This window comes from Podarcis pityusensis, assembly GCF_964106645.2.
Source record: "Podarcis pityusensis genome assembly, chromosome: 10".
Classification (NCBI taxonomy): Eukaryota; Metazoa; Chordata; class Lepidosauria; order Squamata; family Lacertidae; genus Podarcis; species Podarcis pityusensis.
The window spans coordinates 2778331-2792121 of record NC_138035.1 but is presented as its reverse complement, the minus strand read 5'-3'; the positions used below and the strand labels follow the sequence as shown (position 1 = coordinate 2792121).

Sequence of the window (13791 nt, the reverse complement as noted above, 5' to 3'; positions counted from 1 at the left end):
ATGTCTCTGCTTTTTAAGATGCTGCCTAGATTTGTTTATATATAAATAAATTATTAAATATTTCTTACTGGGCTGTTATGTTAACTTGGTTTTCAAAAAGTCTTGATTTTCTTTATTTTTAAAGTGCACCCACAGGCCTTAATTCTAAGGAGCAAAAGAGTTAATTCAATAAAACATACCTGATATGCTCTTCCATATTTTAGGGCCAAGTGAGTTCCACAACTTCCCTCTTCCCCCAGCATAGGAAAAGACCACACGTTTGGTATGTTTAAAAAATGATTTACTTACTAACTCTTAAAAGGTCAGGTTCCTGCGCTTTTACATACATCAGCCAGAAAAGTCACACAGGCAGTAAAAAATGGTTTTTCTACAAAATGATGGCAGTTCCTAAATGATGGGCATAGGAACTCAAGAGTGGTTGGAGAGAGAGATGTAAACTGGAGGAACCAGCTCAGACCTCCTCACACATTGAGCTTCTCAGATACACTGAAGGAGAACAACAACTTGATTACCTAGTTCCTCCCCAGATGAGGGGAAGTGGACAGAGCTAAGCCTGGCAGGACAGCTTACTCTATGGTATTAACCCCTTCATGCACTAATTAGACTTAAGCATGTTGGTTATATGAGGCTGGTTGTCATACAAGTTGGAGGCCGTACTACTTCTGAACACCAGTTTCTGGAAACCAGAGGAGAAGACAGTGCTCATGTACTCATGTTCTGTTCCCTGATTTTCCAGAAGAGGCATCTGGCTGGCCATTGTGAGAATAGAATGCTGGACTAGATGGGCCATTGGCCTGATCCAGTTGGCTCTTCCTATGTTCCTATGTGCTTTAATTTATTTTGAACTGTTCTTAATGCTATATTTTATATTGCTGAAGCCCTCACTGGGGCCTTCTGGAGAAGGCTGGGTAATAAATCTGTTGAGGAGGATAAGGATGATGACATCTTCTGGAGAACTTCGTCTACTTTGTGATGGGTCCCGCTGACATCAATTCCACTGGGCTGTGTGCGTTTCCCCAGATTTCTCACCTCCGCTGGCAACGGGAGCATGTTTCCCCTGGGCCACACAAAGCATGAAATATCTGCTCCAGCTCTTAGCAGCTTCACAGCTCAGGGAGCACAGGACCCGATTCCTGACCTTGTGCAGGTAAGACGAGGGCAGCGATAGGGGGCTGCTGAGGTGAACTTCTGGCCAGGAGTCTTGGGGAAAGCTGGGATGCTGTTCTCACCTCTTAAGTGTCATTTGCAATGGGGAAGTCTTTGTGCGCACACAACTGAAGGATCTAAGCCAGGGCCAGATTTAGGTTTGATGAGACCCTAAGCTACTGAAGGTACTGGGGCCCTTGATATCTCCAGCTATCCTTTGTCAACAACAAATGGTCACAGTTTTTTGTGTTGAATGTATGCTATATGGTAATTGATGGACCTAATAGGTATCTAAAGCCATTTGCACATGTGGCCATGCAACAAGTCCATGCAGAATGTTGTTGTTGTTTAGTTGTTTTGTCCTGTCCGACTCTTCATGCCCCCCTGGACCAGAGCACGCCAGACACTCCTGTCTTCCACTGCCTCCCACAGTTTGGTCAAACTCATGCTGGTCGCTTCGAGAACACTGTCCAACCATCTCGTCCCCTGTCGTCCGCTTCTCCTTGTGCCCTTCATCTTTCCCAACATCAGGGTCTTTTCCAGGGAGTCTTCTCTTCTCGTGAGGTGGCCAAAGTCTTGGAGCCTCAGCTTCAGGATCTGTCCTTCCAGTGAGCACTCAGGGCTGATTTCCTTCAGAATGGAGAGGTTTGATCTTCTTGCAGTCCATGCAGAATGTAGGCACCCTATATATATAGAAATGAGCAAATGTGTGATATTTTTGGGAGCAGGCTAGCAGGGAAGGCCCATGACTTACATCATAGGAGCCTACACAACACAAAACACTGTTGCTGTATCTAGGTTTTATTTTATTTGCTTTTATATTTTGGAAATGTACATCCAGGTTTTTTTCCCTTTAAATTTTTTTAAGAGAGGGGGCGCCTAAGCTATAGCTTGTTTAGCTTACACGTAAATCTGGCACTGATCTAAGCGGATCCTTGGATGGCTTTCAAAGAGGATTAGACAAATTCAGGGAGGAGAGGGTTCGTAATGATTGCTAGCCAGGATGCCTAAGCGCAGCCTCCACAGTTGCAGGCAGCGATGCTTCTGAACACCAGTTGCTGGAAACCACAAGAGGGGAGAGACTGCTTTTGTGTTCAAATCCTGCTTGCTGGTTTCCCACAGGCATCTAGCTGGCCCCTGTGAGAAGAGGAGGCTGGGCTCAATGGGACATTGGCCTGATCCAGCCATCCCTTCTGATGGGAGTTATAGTCCAGCAACACCCGGAGGGCACATCTTTGATCAAGGGTTTTCTCCAGACAAGCTGTTTATTGTGTGTTCATCCTACTTTGGCTGCAGAAAAACATATGCAGAGGTCAGATTATATGCTGGTCTTTATGGAGCGTTTGTCCTGGTTTGCTTTAGCAGGGCGTTGGCGTGGCAATTCTCATTCGCCCTGACTTCCCTGCTGAGTGTTTATGCATCTTCCTGTTAGACACTCATTCCCCTCCTCCCCCCCCCCTGTACTGCCCTATCGGTTTCCAAACCTCAGCTTCTTCTTTAAATATAAGATAAACTTTATTCGCATTAGCCAACGGCCATGGCAACATAAGGGACACGGGTGGCGCTGTGGGTTAAACCACAGAGCCTAGGGCTTGTCGATCAGAAGGTCAGCGGTTAAAATCCCCACGATGGGGTGAGCTCCCATTGTTCGGTCCCTGCTCCTGCCAACCTAGCAGTTCAAAAGCACGTCAAAAGTGCAAGTAGATAAATAGGTACCACTCCAGCGGGAAGGTAAACGGCATTTCCATGCGCTGCTCTGGCTCGCCGGAAGCGGCTTAGTCATGCTGGCCACATGACCCGGAAGCTGTACGCCGGGTCCCTCGGCCAATAAAGCGAGATGAGCGCTGAAACCGCTGAGTCGGCCATGACTGGACCTATTGGTCAGGGGTCCCTTTACCTTTACAGCAACATAAAACAAGCAATATATACAAATAAAAAAGCAACAATGGGCAAAAAGGGCAATCAAATGACCAAGATTATCGTTCAGATAGTGGCCCTTAATCTCACTGCACCCTCGATAAACCTAGCAACCTTTGCTGTTGTCTGATCATTTTGATCTGATAAAAGAAAGACCAATATGGCCGCAGATGGGCGGCCTGGGATGGTAAGTAAGAGTGGGGTGGTGATCTCATTCCTCAGATCTTTGCAAAGGGGACAGGACAGGAGAACATGAGCCACTGTTTCCAGATGGGGCAGAGCCCTTTTTCAGTTGGAATCTTTTGGTATCTGCCCTCAAGTACGGCAGAGGGCATCACATCCAATCTGGCCAGTGTGAAGGCACGTCTGTATTTTGGGATAGTTAATTTATACAAATATGGTGCCAGGAAATCAAACTAAGAAGGGGGGGGGAGGCATACCAAGGACAGAATTTCTTTATAATCTTCTTTAAAGTGGATGAGTTGTGCTGGGGCAACCAAGTGCTTTAATCCACTTTAATTGAACAGATCTAAATTCAGGGTCTGTGCTTTAATCCCTCCTGCAAAAGAGCAATTGTCTGGAGATGCCCTTGGAGCAGCCTTCGGCCATTTGGCACCCTCCAGATGTTTGGGACTACAACTCCCATCACCCCTGACCACTGGTCCTGTTAGCTAGGGATGATGGGAGTTGTAGTCCAAAAACTTCTGGAGGGCCGAGTTTGCCTATGCCTGCTGCCTCGGAGCAGGGTTTCCCAAACTTAGGTCTCCAGCTGTTTTGGGACTACAACTCCCATCAGCCCTGACCACCGCTCCTGCTAGCTAGGGGTGATGGGAATTGTAGTCCAATAACAGCTGGAGACCCTGCTGTCTTAGAAGTACATCCTGGATCTGAACCTTTTTCCAGTCCACGTTTTCTTACCTCTGCCTCTAGTTGTGACATGGTAAATGTATTGTTCATTGCAAATAACATCTTATCTTGAACAGAAACATTATTTGACTATTTCCTCTTTCCTCTTTTTTATTTTTTTATTTAGATTCAGTAAAGCAAACCAAAATATCCATAAAGAAATATTCATACCATTAAAACAAGTTGGAAGCAGCATAAGGCTTTTATCAGTAAACTTACTGTTCCAAAACATTCCAAAACATATCAATTTACCCAAAAATCTATTAGGTTGATTTATATGTATTCTTTTATAATATGCTAATTTAATTGTTGTTACTATAAGCTAGGTTTTCCCCCAAACCGTTCTCATGCCCTTCATTTTTAGCCATCACAATCTTTGCAGCTGTTATAATGCTGATTACTATTTCTCGATCATTTTCTTGGGTAACATCCTGGGGTAACGCAGTAGAAATATTTTGGCTTCTAATGGGATATGATGTCCTAACATATCAGAAATACTAGCCTCAACAGGTTTCCAAAATATTTGCATTTGAGAGGAGTTCCAAAAGTTGTGTACATCGTTTGCTTTATGCAATTCGTTATTTATTCTTTTCTAAAATTGTGTCCGGTCCAGTCCCCCATTCATTCCACATTCCACAAAGGCAACAATAACAAAATGTCAGCTAAAACAGCAAAATGGAAAGTACAGACAGGCGCAGTAGATGAAAAGAGCTCAAAGGAGCGTTCTCCAGCATAAGAGCTTTAACCTGTCTAGGCAAATCCTTGCTGACATAAATAGATGTTAAGCTATGAAAAGGATAAGGGAGTTGGGATGACTGACTCTTCTGTGCAAGATGTCCCACAATCAAGGTGTGATTGCAGAAAAGGCCCCTCTCTCACATCCTGCCATGAGGACATGAGGAAGAGCCCCTTTTCTTCCAGCATCTCTAAGGGAGCAAGCAGTCTGATGTGGAAGAAGATGTAGGGTTGGAAGGGACCCAAGGGTCATCTAGTCCAACCCCCTGAAATACAGGAATCACAGCTAAAACGTCCATGACCAACCTCTGTTGAAAAATCTTCAACAAAGTAGAGTCCACCACCTTCTGAATGCGGCAGCTAGACTGGGAACTGGGAGCGGCTGCCGAGACCACATAACACCGGTCCTGAAAGACTACATTGGCTCCCAGTACATTTCTGGGCACAATTCAAAGTGTTGCTGCTGACCTTTAAAGCCCTAAATGACCTCGGTCCAGTAGACCTGAAGGAAGGTCTCCACCCCCATTGTTCAATCCGGACACTGAGGTCCAGCTCTGAGGGCCTTCTGGCAGTTCCCTCTCTGCAAGAAGTGAGGTTACAGGGAACCAGGCAGAGGGGCTTCTTGGTGGTGGCGCCCACCCTGTGGAACGCCCTCCCACCAGATGTCAAAGGAATAAACAACTATCTGATGTTTAGAACAGTGTTCCCCAACCTTGGGCCTCCAGCTGTTTTTGGACTACAATTCCCATCATCCTTAACCACTGGTCTTGCTAGCGAGGGATGATGGGAGTTGTAGTCCAAAAACAGCTGGAGGCCCAAGGTTGGGGAACACTGGTTTAGAAGACATCTGAAGGCAGCCCTGTTCAGGGAAGTTTTTTAATGACTGATGTTTTAATGTATTTTTAATCTCCTGTTGGAAGCCGCCCAGAGTGGCTGGGGACGCCCAGCCAGATGGGCGGGGTATAAGTAAAAAATAATAATTATTATTATTCTCATTATTCTGAGAGAGTCCATTCCACTCTCATGCAGCATGCTGGACTGGATGGGCTGTTGGCTTCATCCAGCAGGCTCTTCTTAGATTCTTATGTACTTAAAAGAAGAAGAAGAATGAGGAACAAAGGAAGGAGACACTGGGGTATTCCTGCAGATTCAAGCGATTGCTGCCTGCCAGCCCAGTGGAGCTTGTGGCGGATGTCTCCTTTGTCCAACCTATGGGCTTTTCTGAAAGGAAGGTTTGCTGAAGTAGTGTGCATGTTAATTGAGAGAGGGATATAGCTATGCTTTGTGTAACATGACCGCCTTGTATATTTTCCCTGGGGATCACCCCCCATTGCTATTAGTCAACAACTGCATTGTTGTATTCGTGGGGAAAAGCAGGATTGTCTGATCTTCATATCTGGGACCAGCAGGACATCTCTGGGAAGTGTGGGGTTGTGAGGTGGGTTGCGGGACAGCAGTGGTTGTACTTCCACTAACTTTGGACTATGCCGCACTCTCCATGTCCCTACCAAGTGTGTCTGACCAAGGGAATACCCCAAAGATCTCAGAGCCTGGGCAGGTTCATATGGGACATTGCTAGGCAACAGAGCTGTTGTAACAAGGGAGTTGTATGTATAACCTTGCTTTTCTCGCCAGAAACACCATAACCAGACACTGGAGAGACCTGTCAGGAGTAAGCATGGACCAATGGTACCAAATAGTATGGGAAACATCCCTACTAGAAAAATTAACCAATAAACTGAAACTGACATGGAGACAAACAGAAGAAGACGCCTTTACGCCGGTATGGCCCCCTTTTATCACATACACAGCCCAACAAGACAATGACAATAATCCACCAACAGCATACAAATCAATATGGCTAACCTGATCCAAAACACCCACCCACCCAACTCACACACGAAAACAAAATTCACCACAGCCAACCACAAATGAACAACCACACCCTAGGCCAACCCCAACCTCTCTCACCACCAAAGAAACACAAGTGAACAACACAAGCAACGCTGACACCAAACCCTACATATATTAAGCAAAATAGAAACATCGCCACCCGACCCCCCCTACCCATCTTCCCCCCTTCAGCCCTTTCCCCCCTTAATGTCTCAACAAATGAAACTGATTTGCAAAAATGTTACATGGAAAAAATATGAGAGACATTACACATACTTCTGTAAAACAAGAAAATCTTGAATAAATAATAAGCCTCCTGGAAAAAACAAAACACCCCTGCTTTTCTCCATTAGACGTTGGGACAGCACTAAACAGGTAACCCTCCATGTTGTTTTTTTACATCTCCTAGGAGCACCTGGTGATGGATGAATAAGAAATCCAATAAATACAAAATAATTGCAGTGATAAGAGCAAGTGCAGGAGGTGATGCTCAATCCCTACCTCTTTGTGAGCAAGGAACCTCCATCCTGTTGCTTCCATACTTCTTGTTTCTCCTTCTCTACACAGATTAACTTTCCCATGGAGGTCAGGAATCAGACCCAGGTGGAGGAGTTCATCTTCCTGGGCTTCTCAGGCGTCCCACATGGCCAGATTTACCTCTTTGTCGTGTTCCTAGCAATTTACTTGGTCACTGTTCTTGGAAATACCACAATAGTCACCTTGATCCAACTGGATTCGCGCCTCCACAGCCCCATGTACTTTTTCCTCAGCCATTTATCCTGCTTGGACGTCTGCTACTCAACCGTCACAGTCCCCAAGATCCTGACCAACTTTCTGCGCCAGAGGCACACCATTTCCTACAACCAGTGCATGACCCAGATGTTCTTCCTGATGACCTTTGCAGGCTCCGAGTGCGCCCTGCTGGCCGTCATGGCCTACGACCGCTATGCCGCCATTTGCCAGCCTCTGCATTACAGCAGCCTGATGAGCAGCCAGGTGCGAATCCCGCTGGCCATTGCTTCTTGGATCTGGGGCTTCCTGGATTCGGCCATCCACACCACTCTGGCCACCCACTTGTCCTTCTGTGGGGCCAACCAGATTGACCACATCTTCTGTGATGTCCCGCCTCTCCTGAAGATTGCCTGCAGCGACACCTACGTGAATGAGATCACGCTCCATTTGGCCAGCATCTTCATGGGCCTGAGTCCCTTCTTGCTTATCCTCCTCTCGTATGTTTACATCCTCTCCGCCATCTTGCAGATTCGCTCGAATACTGGCAGGCACAAGGCCTTCTCCACCTGCGCTGCTCACATGATCGTTGTCACCGTCTACTTTGGCATGGCCAACGTGAACTACAACCGCCCCAGCGCAGGCTACTCCTTGGAGGTTGACACCCTGATCTCCACACTCTACTGCATCATCACCCCTATGTTGAACCCCCTCATCTACAGCCTCCGCAACAAGGAGGTGAAAGAAGCCCTCAAGAAGGTTCTGGGAGGGCAGAAGAACGAATACGCTTCTACACAGAGGAAGTGAGAGGTGGACTTTGACCAAGGCATCTCTGTTCTCCTCTGACCCTGCCATTGCCCTTAGTGAGTTCAAAGTAATCCTCTAAGACCACAGAGAAACCCACTTCCTGAAATACGGATTGAGTAACACAAGTTCTGAAGACTTGCTGACATGCTGATGGGTAATTTTACTTACATCATTAAGCACTTGTTCCCCCAAATATGCCACCTTTGGGCATGCCCACCACAAGTGCCTATAGTTCCCATATTCAGAGAACTGCAGGCAACTGGTGAGACCCGTCAAAACTCATTATTCCAACCAGAGACTCTAAACTGTAGATTGCTGTATTTATTTACATTGAAGGGTTCTTCATGAACAATTGGCTCTGTAGGAGCCAATATATGCTAATTTCCTTAGATGTTCTCCTGTTTTCATAGGCCTGTTTCTTTTCACAGCTTGGGCCACAGCAGTGGTGACAGAGAAGTAGAAACAAACTTTGGGAGACCTAAGAACAGGAACTCAAAGGTGAAGGGGTTGTAGTGGGGCTGCCCCTGTTCTGTGGAACAGCGTTTCTGTCAAGATAGGAGCCCGCTATCTGCACTTTCCGGAGGGGGGGAAACAAAGACATTTTTCTTCTGGTAGCTGGATAAATGGGTCTTTACAGTGAGTGTCCACTTGTTTAGATTTCAGCCCCATTTAAATATATTTGTTGTTTTTGTTTTAAAATTTTATGCTTTTCAGGTTTATTTGTTGTTTAGTCATTTAGTCATGTCCGACTCTTCATGATCCCATGGACCAGAGCACGCCAGGCCCTCCTGTCTTCCACTGCCTCCCTCATGCTGGTAGCTTCGAGAACACTGTCCCACCATCTCGTCCTCTGTCGTCCCCTTCTCCTTGTGCCCTCCATCTTTCCCAACATCAGGGTCTTTTCCAGGGAGTCTTCTCTTCTCATGAGGTGGCCAAAGTCTTATCATGCCGACTATAATAATAAGGCCAGAAGGACCCTGGGTATCACTTTTCTCTCTTTCGGTCTCCTTTTCTGTATGGTGTGGTGTTCTGTACATAATGTTAAGGTTTAGACTTATTCTAAGTTGTTCTAAGTTTAAGTTAAGTCTGCTGCAACTGGATTCCTTATGGTCAGTGCCAATCCTGAATGTTTGGGCTTTGTGACCATGATGCTCATTTGTCTTCAGTAGCAGTAAAGCTCTGCTGAGTGAAATACAATTGCCTCTGGTCTATTTTCGGGGAATGCTGCAACGTGTTCAAGTTTTTACTCGGCTAACTATACATTGGAATCTACCCTGGATCAATATTGAGTAGAATTTTCAATGACACACCCAACATTCCATATTCCCTTTATGCATTCTTTGAATTAAAAGGTGGGGTAGGAATACGTCAAGTGTGTAAATCAACATCTAGCCGCTGAGCAATTCTTCCGATGGGACTCCCATTGCTCCATTCCTCTTGGCTTCCAGAAAATCCCCGGGGAGAGTGGCTTTCTTTTCCCAACTCTCCTTGTTAACTTGCGTGTTGCAGTTGCAATGAGAGCATCCCCTGGGTCCCGCCTGGGCATAACTCCTCTCTCCCTGTCAGGGCTCCGCTAGTTGGATGCAACGCAGAGGGAGCCACCCGGCTCATCCGTGGCTCACCTGGGAAGCAGGGATCTCCCTTCCAGAGCCCCGATGGCAGGCCCTCTCTTGCCACTCGGATGCCAGTGTGCTCTGGCCCCGTGAAGGTGGAGCAGGCAGGGGCAGGGAAAGGCTGGTGCAGAAGAAGCCCGAGGTTGAAGGGGAAGGACGACCTGGAGCTGAGCATCCTGACGGGGGCAGGAGCAAGCGCCCAGCCTCACTGGGCTCCCATTGGGGGGGCCTCCAGGTTAGTAGCTTCACAGGACACAGAGAGGACTGGGGATGGGGAAGCAATTCAGTCTGGTCTGCATTTGAACGCGAATCTGCCCCATTCACATTTGCTGAAATGATATGAGAACAAGAACTCTGCTAGCCGCCGAAATTTGCACTTCTCTGAATGTTGCAGAAAAAGGTGGGTTATAAATGCAATAAATAATAAATTCATTTATGGGACAATATATATGGGGCTAGGGATGTGGGTGGTGCTGTGAGTTAAACCACAGAGCCTAGGACTTGCTGATCAGAAGGTCAGTGGTTCCAATCCCCGCGACGGGGTGAGCTCCCGTTGCTCGGTCCCTGCTCCTGCCAACCTAGCAGTTCAAAAGCACTCCAGCGCAAGTAGAGAAATAGGTACCACTCAGGCGGGAAGCTAAATGGCGTTTCCGTGCGCTGCTCTGGTTCGCCAGAAGCAGCTTAGTCATGCTGGCCACATGACCCGGAAGCTGTACGCCGGCTCCCTTGGCAAGTAAAGCGAGATGAGCGCCGCAACCCCGCGACTGAACCTAACGGTGAGGGTCCCTTTACCCTTTACCTATATATGGAGCTGACACAGCAAGAGATTTCTCCCACCACCACCGCCCCTCCCCCAAATCTTATCCAATCCACACTTTTCAATGCACAAAGGAGTTTATAATTCTGGGCTTCATATCCCAATCCCTGAGCAGTGAGATATTTGGGAGTGCAATGTTCACTTATGGTTGACTTTCTTTGGAATGGGAGGTTACTGGAGAGAGAAACTACCATGGAGTTACTGTCTCCATGCCATAACATAGTAGCTATGGAACATATAAGACTACATGAAGCTGCCTTATGTTGACTCAGACCTGGTCTCTGGTCTCTGAAACATTTGCTTTATCTGCAAATATAGAAGCAGAATAGAAGTGGAGGTGAACAAGCCCTCTTTCTTCAGCAGACAGCACACCGCAAGAGATCATCTTGCTGCCCCCATCTGATTTCCAGTCTCTTCCAACTAGAAGTGTCACAGCAAAAGTGGCCCTGCAAAAGTCATCTTGTCCAATCTCCAGCAATGCAACAATCTCAGCTCAAGCATCCCTGACAGAGGGCTATCCAACCTCTGCTTAAAAACCTCCACGAAAGGAGAGTCCACCACCCTCTGAGAGAGCCCCTTCCACTATTGAACGGCTTTTACTGTCAAATAATTCTTCTCAATGTTTAATTGGAATCTCCTTTCTTCTACAGTGAGCCCAAAGCCTATGTGGGGGTTACAGTCTGGGAATTGCACCAGAAGCCAAAATCACATATAGTCAAAACACGCTGCGTCCAATAAATAGTGGAATTGCCAAGGTCATTTGTTCCCTGGGAACCTCCCCCCTTCTTTCCACACCCTTTTTATTTATTTTTGTGATTTTGGGTCATGTGCGTAAAGCCTAATGCGCACAAATTAAATGCCCATAAGTTGTGGGCTTACTGTAATTTGGAGCCTCCCCTCTGGAGCAGCAGAAAACAAGTTTGCTTCACCTTCCATATTCAGATATTTGGAGAAGGCTCTCAGACCCCCTCTCGGTCCTCTGTTCTCCAGGACACAGACACCCTGCTCTCTGCCTTGGGGTCCATTCCAACTCCCCAATTCTATGATTATGTCTTCAGCCCTAGTCAGAACACTCTAACCACCACATCCCATTGGCTTCCACACATTCTCAAAGCAGAACAAAAGGTTCGTTGCGTTGCCTTTTCCAAGGCAGAGGAGGAGACATCAGCTTGCTTGTGGTGCTTCTCATTCCAAGCTCCTCTCCGCCTTCCTTTCCTGACCAAGGCAGGCCCTGAAGACTAGAGATGAGAAGTCTGGGAGTGGAGAGGAAATGTCACGGCCACCAGCCAGTTGGGGATGTCTCCAACAGCACCCCTGATTCACCCAAGCAGGGTTGTTCCCGTTCCCCCTTGAAGGGAGAGGAGAGACATCCGACCATCCCTGGAGAACCCTAACCCACCCACCACTGATTTGTAACAGCTGGCCTTGACACCAGACTATTGGGTGGGGAGGTTAAAGGAGAAAAGCCGTTAGTTTGATGTGAATGATTTTTGGACTAGGGGGAGATGGAGGTTCATTTGCTTATTAGTGGGTCAGAGTGTTACTTAGTTTATTATTTGCATGTGGTCAGTGTTGTTTGCCCCTGTTTATATGGCTGGTTTTCCCCTACCCTCCAATGTAATGTTTTGTGAAATATCAATATATAATATGACTCCCCCCCTTCCCTCCATGGTATTATGTATTGTATAATTTTCCTTTGCCATAAGTCACTTGGAGACCTTCAGGTGACAAGAGACTAAGAAGTTTAATCAACAACAACATTGAATTAAATGGATCAATGGTCTGAGTGGGTAGAAGACCACTTACGATCATAGAATCACAGAACTGTAGCATTGTAAAGGGTCCCCCAAAGGTCCTCTAGTCTAACTCCCTGCAATGCAGGAACTTCCTCTCTTTCCCTTTTCTGCCTGGCAGCCTTTCCCTCAAACGCCATCCTTCTTTCTCTACAGATAATCTCCGCAGATAATTATCTCTACAGATAATTTCCCATGGCTGGCAGCAGCAACTGGACCCAGGTGACGGAGTTTGTTCTTCTGGGCTTCTCCGGGATCACACATGGTCAGACCTACCTGTTCCTGGTGTTCTTGGTGATCTACTTGGTCACCCTGTTGGGGAACCTCACCATAGTCGGCCTGATCCTGCTGGATCCCCACCTTCATAGCCCCATGTACTTCTTCCTCAGCCATTTGTCTTGCATGGACGTTTGCTACTCCTCCGTCACTGTCCCCAGCATTTTGGCCAACCTCCGCCGCCACCGCCACACCATTTCCTACCACCCGTGCCTGGTCCAGATGTTCTTCCTGATGGCTTTCTCAGGTTCTGAGTGCTGGCTGTTGGCCGCCATGGCATACGATCGCTATGCCGCCATTTGCCAGCCTTTGCGTTACTCGCATCTCATGAGCCCGCGTGTGTGCGTGCAGCTAGCCACCACCATCTGGGTCTCAGGCTTCTTGGACTCAGTGGTCCACGCAGCCTTGGCCTCCAATTTACACTTCTGCGGGGCCTTCCAGATCCACCACATCTTCTGCGACCTCCCGCCGCTGCTGAAAATTGCCTGCGGGAACAAGAGTGTCAATGAAATTGTCATCCAGGTAGCCACCATCTTTGTGGGCCTGAGCCCATTCCTGGTAGTTGTCATCTCCTACGTCTACATCTTGGCTTCCATCTTGCGGATCCGCTCCAACACCGGGCGGCGCAAGGCCTTCTCCACCTGCACCTCCCACATGATAGTGGTTGTCCTCTACTTCGGAAATGGACTGGTGAACTACTACCGCCCCAGCGCAGGCTACTCTCTGGAGATAGACACCCTGCTCTCCACCATGTATTGCATCATCACCCCTATGCTGAACCCAATCATCTACAGCCTCCGAAACAAGGAGGTGAAGGGCGCCCTGAGGAAGGTTCTGGAAAGCCAGAGGAAGTTCTGCACTTCCTCTCGCAAGCAGTGAGAGCGCAGGTGAGCGGGAGGGAAGGAGAAGGTGCCAGCTGTCTTCCCTGCAAAGCCCAGTGGCCCCAAAACAGGGCATGAAAGGTGGGGCTAGATTCCCTCAGTCTGTGGTTCTCACTAGGCTACCGGCCTTCCAGACTCCTTGGTTAACTCCTTAGTGGAAGGAGACAAACAAGAAGGGCAGCAGGGGAGACAGAAGCATGTGGGGTGACAGGGAGTTAGTCCAAGAAAACTTGGGTTTTATTTGAAATTGTTCTAGACAAAGATACTCAACAGGGCTT

At 47.5% G+C, this 13791-nt stretch overlaps 2 protein-coding genes across 2 annotated transcripts; both read left to right on the top strand.

Moving 5' to 3' along the window:
• Positions 1-221: 221 nt before the first annotated feature.
• LOC308486373 (olfactory receptor 5T7-like) lies at positions 222-8687 on the top strand. The gene is made up of 2 exons (XM_081023182.1): positions 222-1147; positions 7165-8687. The coding sequence occupies exons 1-2, from the start codon at positions 1049-1051 to the stop codon at positions 8131-8133; spliced, it is 1068 nt and encodes a 355-aa protein (XP_080879308.1). The 5' UTR covers positions 222-1048; the 3' UTR covers positions 8134-8687.
• A 3864-nt stretch (positions 8688-12551) lies between these two features.
• LOC308457808 (olfactory receptor 5V1-like) lies at positions 12552-13511 on the top strand (the record flags this gene model as incomplete). The annotated part of the gene is made up of 1 exon (XM_080971980.1): positions 12552-13511. The coding sequence occupies one exon, from the start codon at positions 12552-12554 to the stop codon at positions 13509-13511; it is 960 nt and encodes a 319-aa protein (XP_080828106.1).
• Positions 13512-13791: the final 280 nt, after the last annotated feature.

Bases quoted from the DNA above. Each gene is read 5' to 3' on its own strand.
- LOC308486373 (XM_081023182.1), top strand. From the start codon at position 1,049: ATGTTTCCCCTGGGCCACACAAAGCATGAAATATCTGCTCCAGCTCTT. The intron at 1,148-7,164 runs GTAAGACGAGGG...TTCTCTACACAG, and splicing joins CGATTCCTGACCTTGTGCAG to ATTAACTTTCCCATGGAGGT.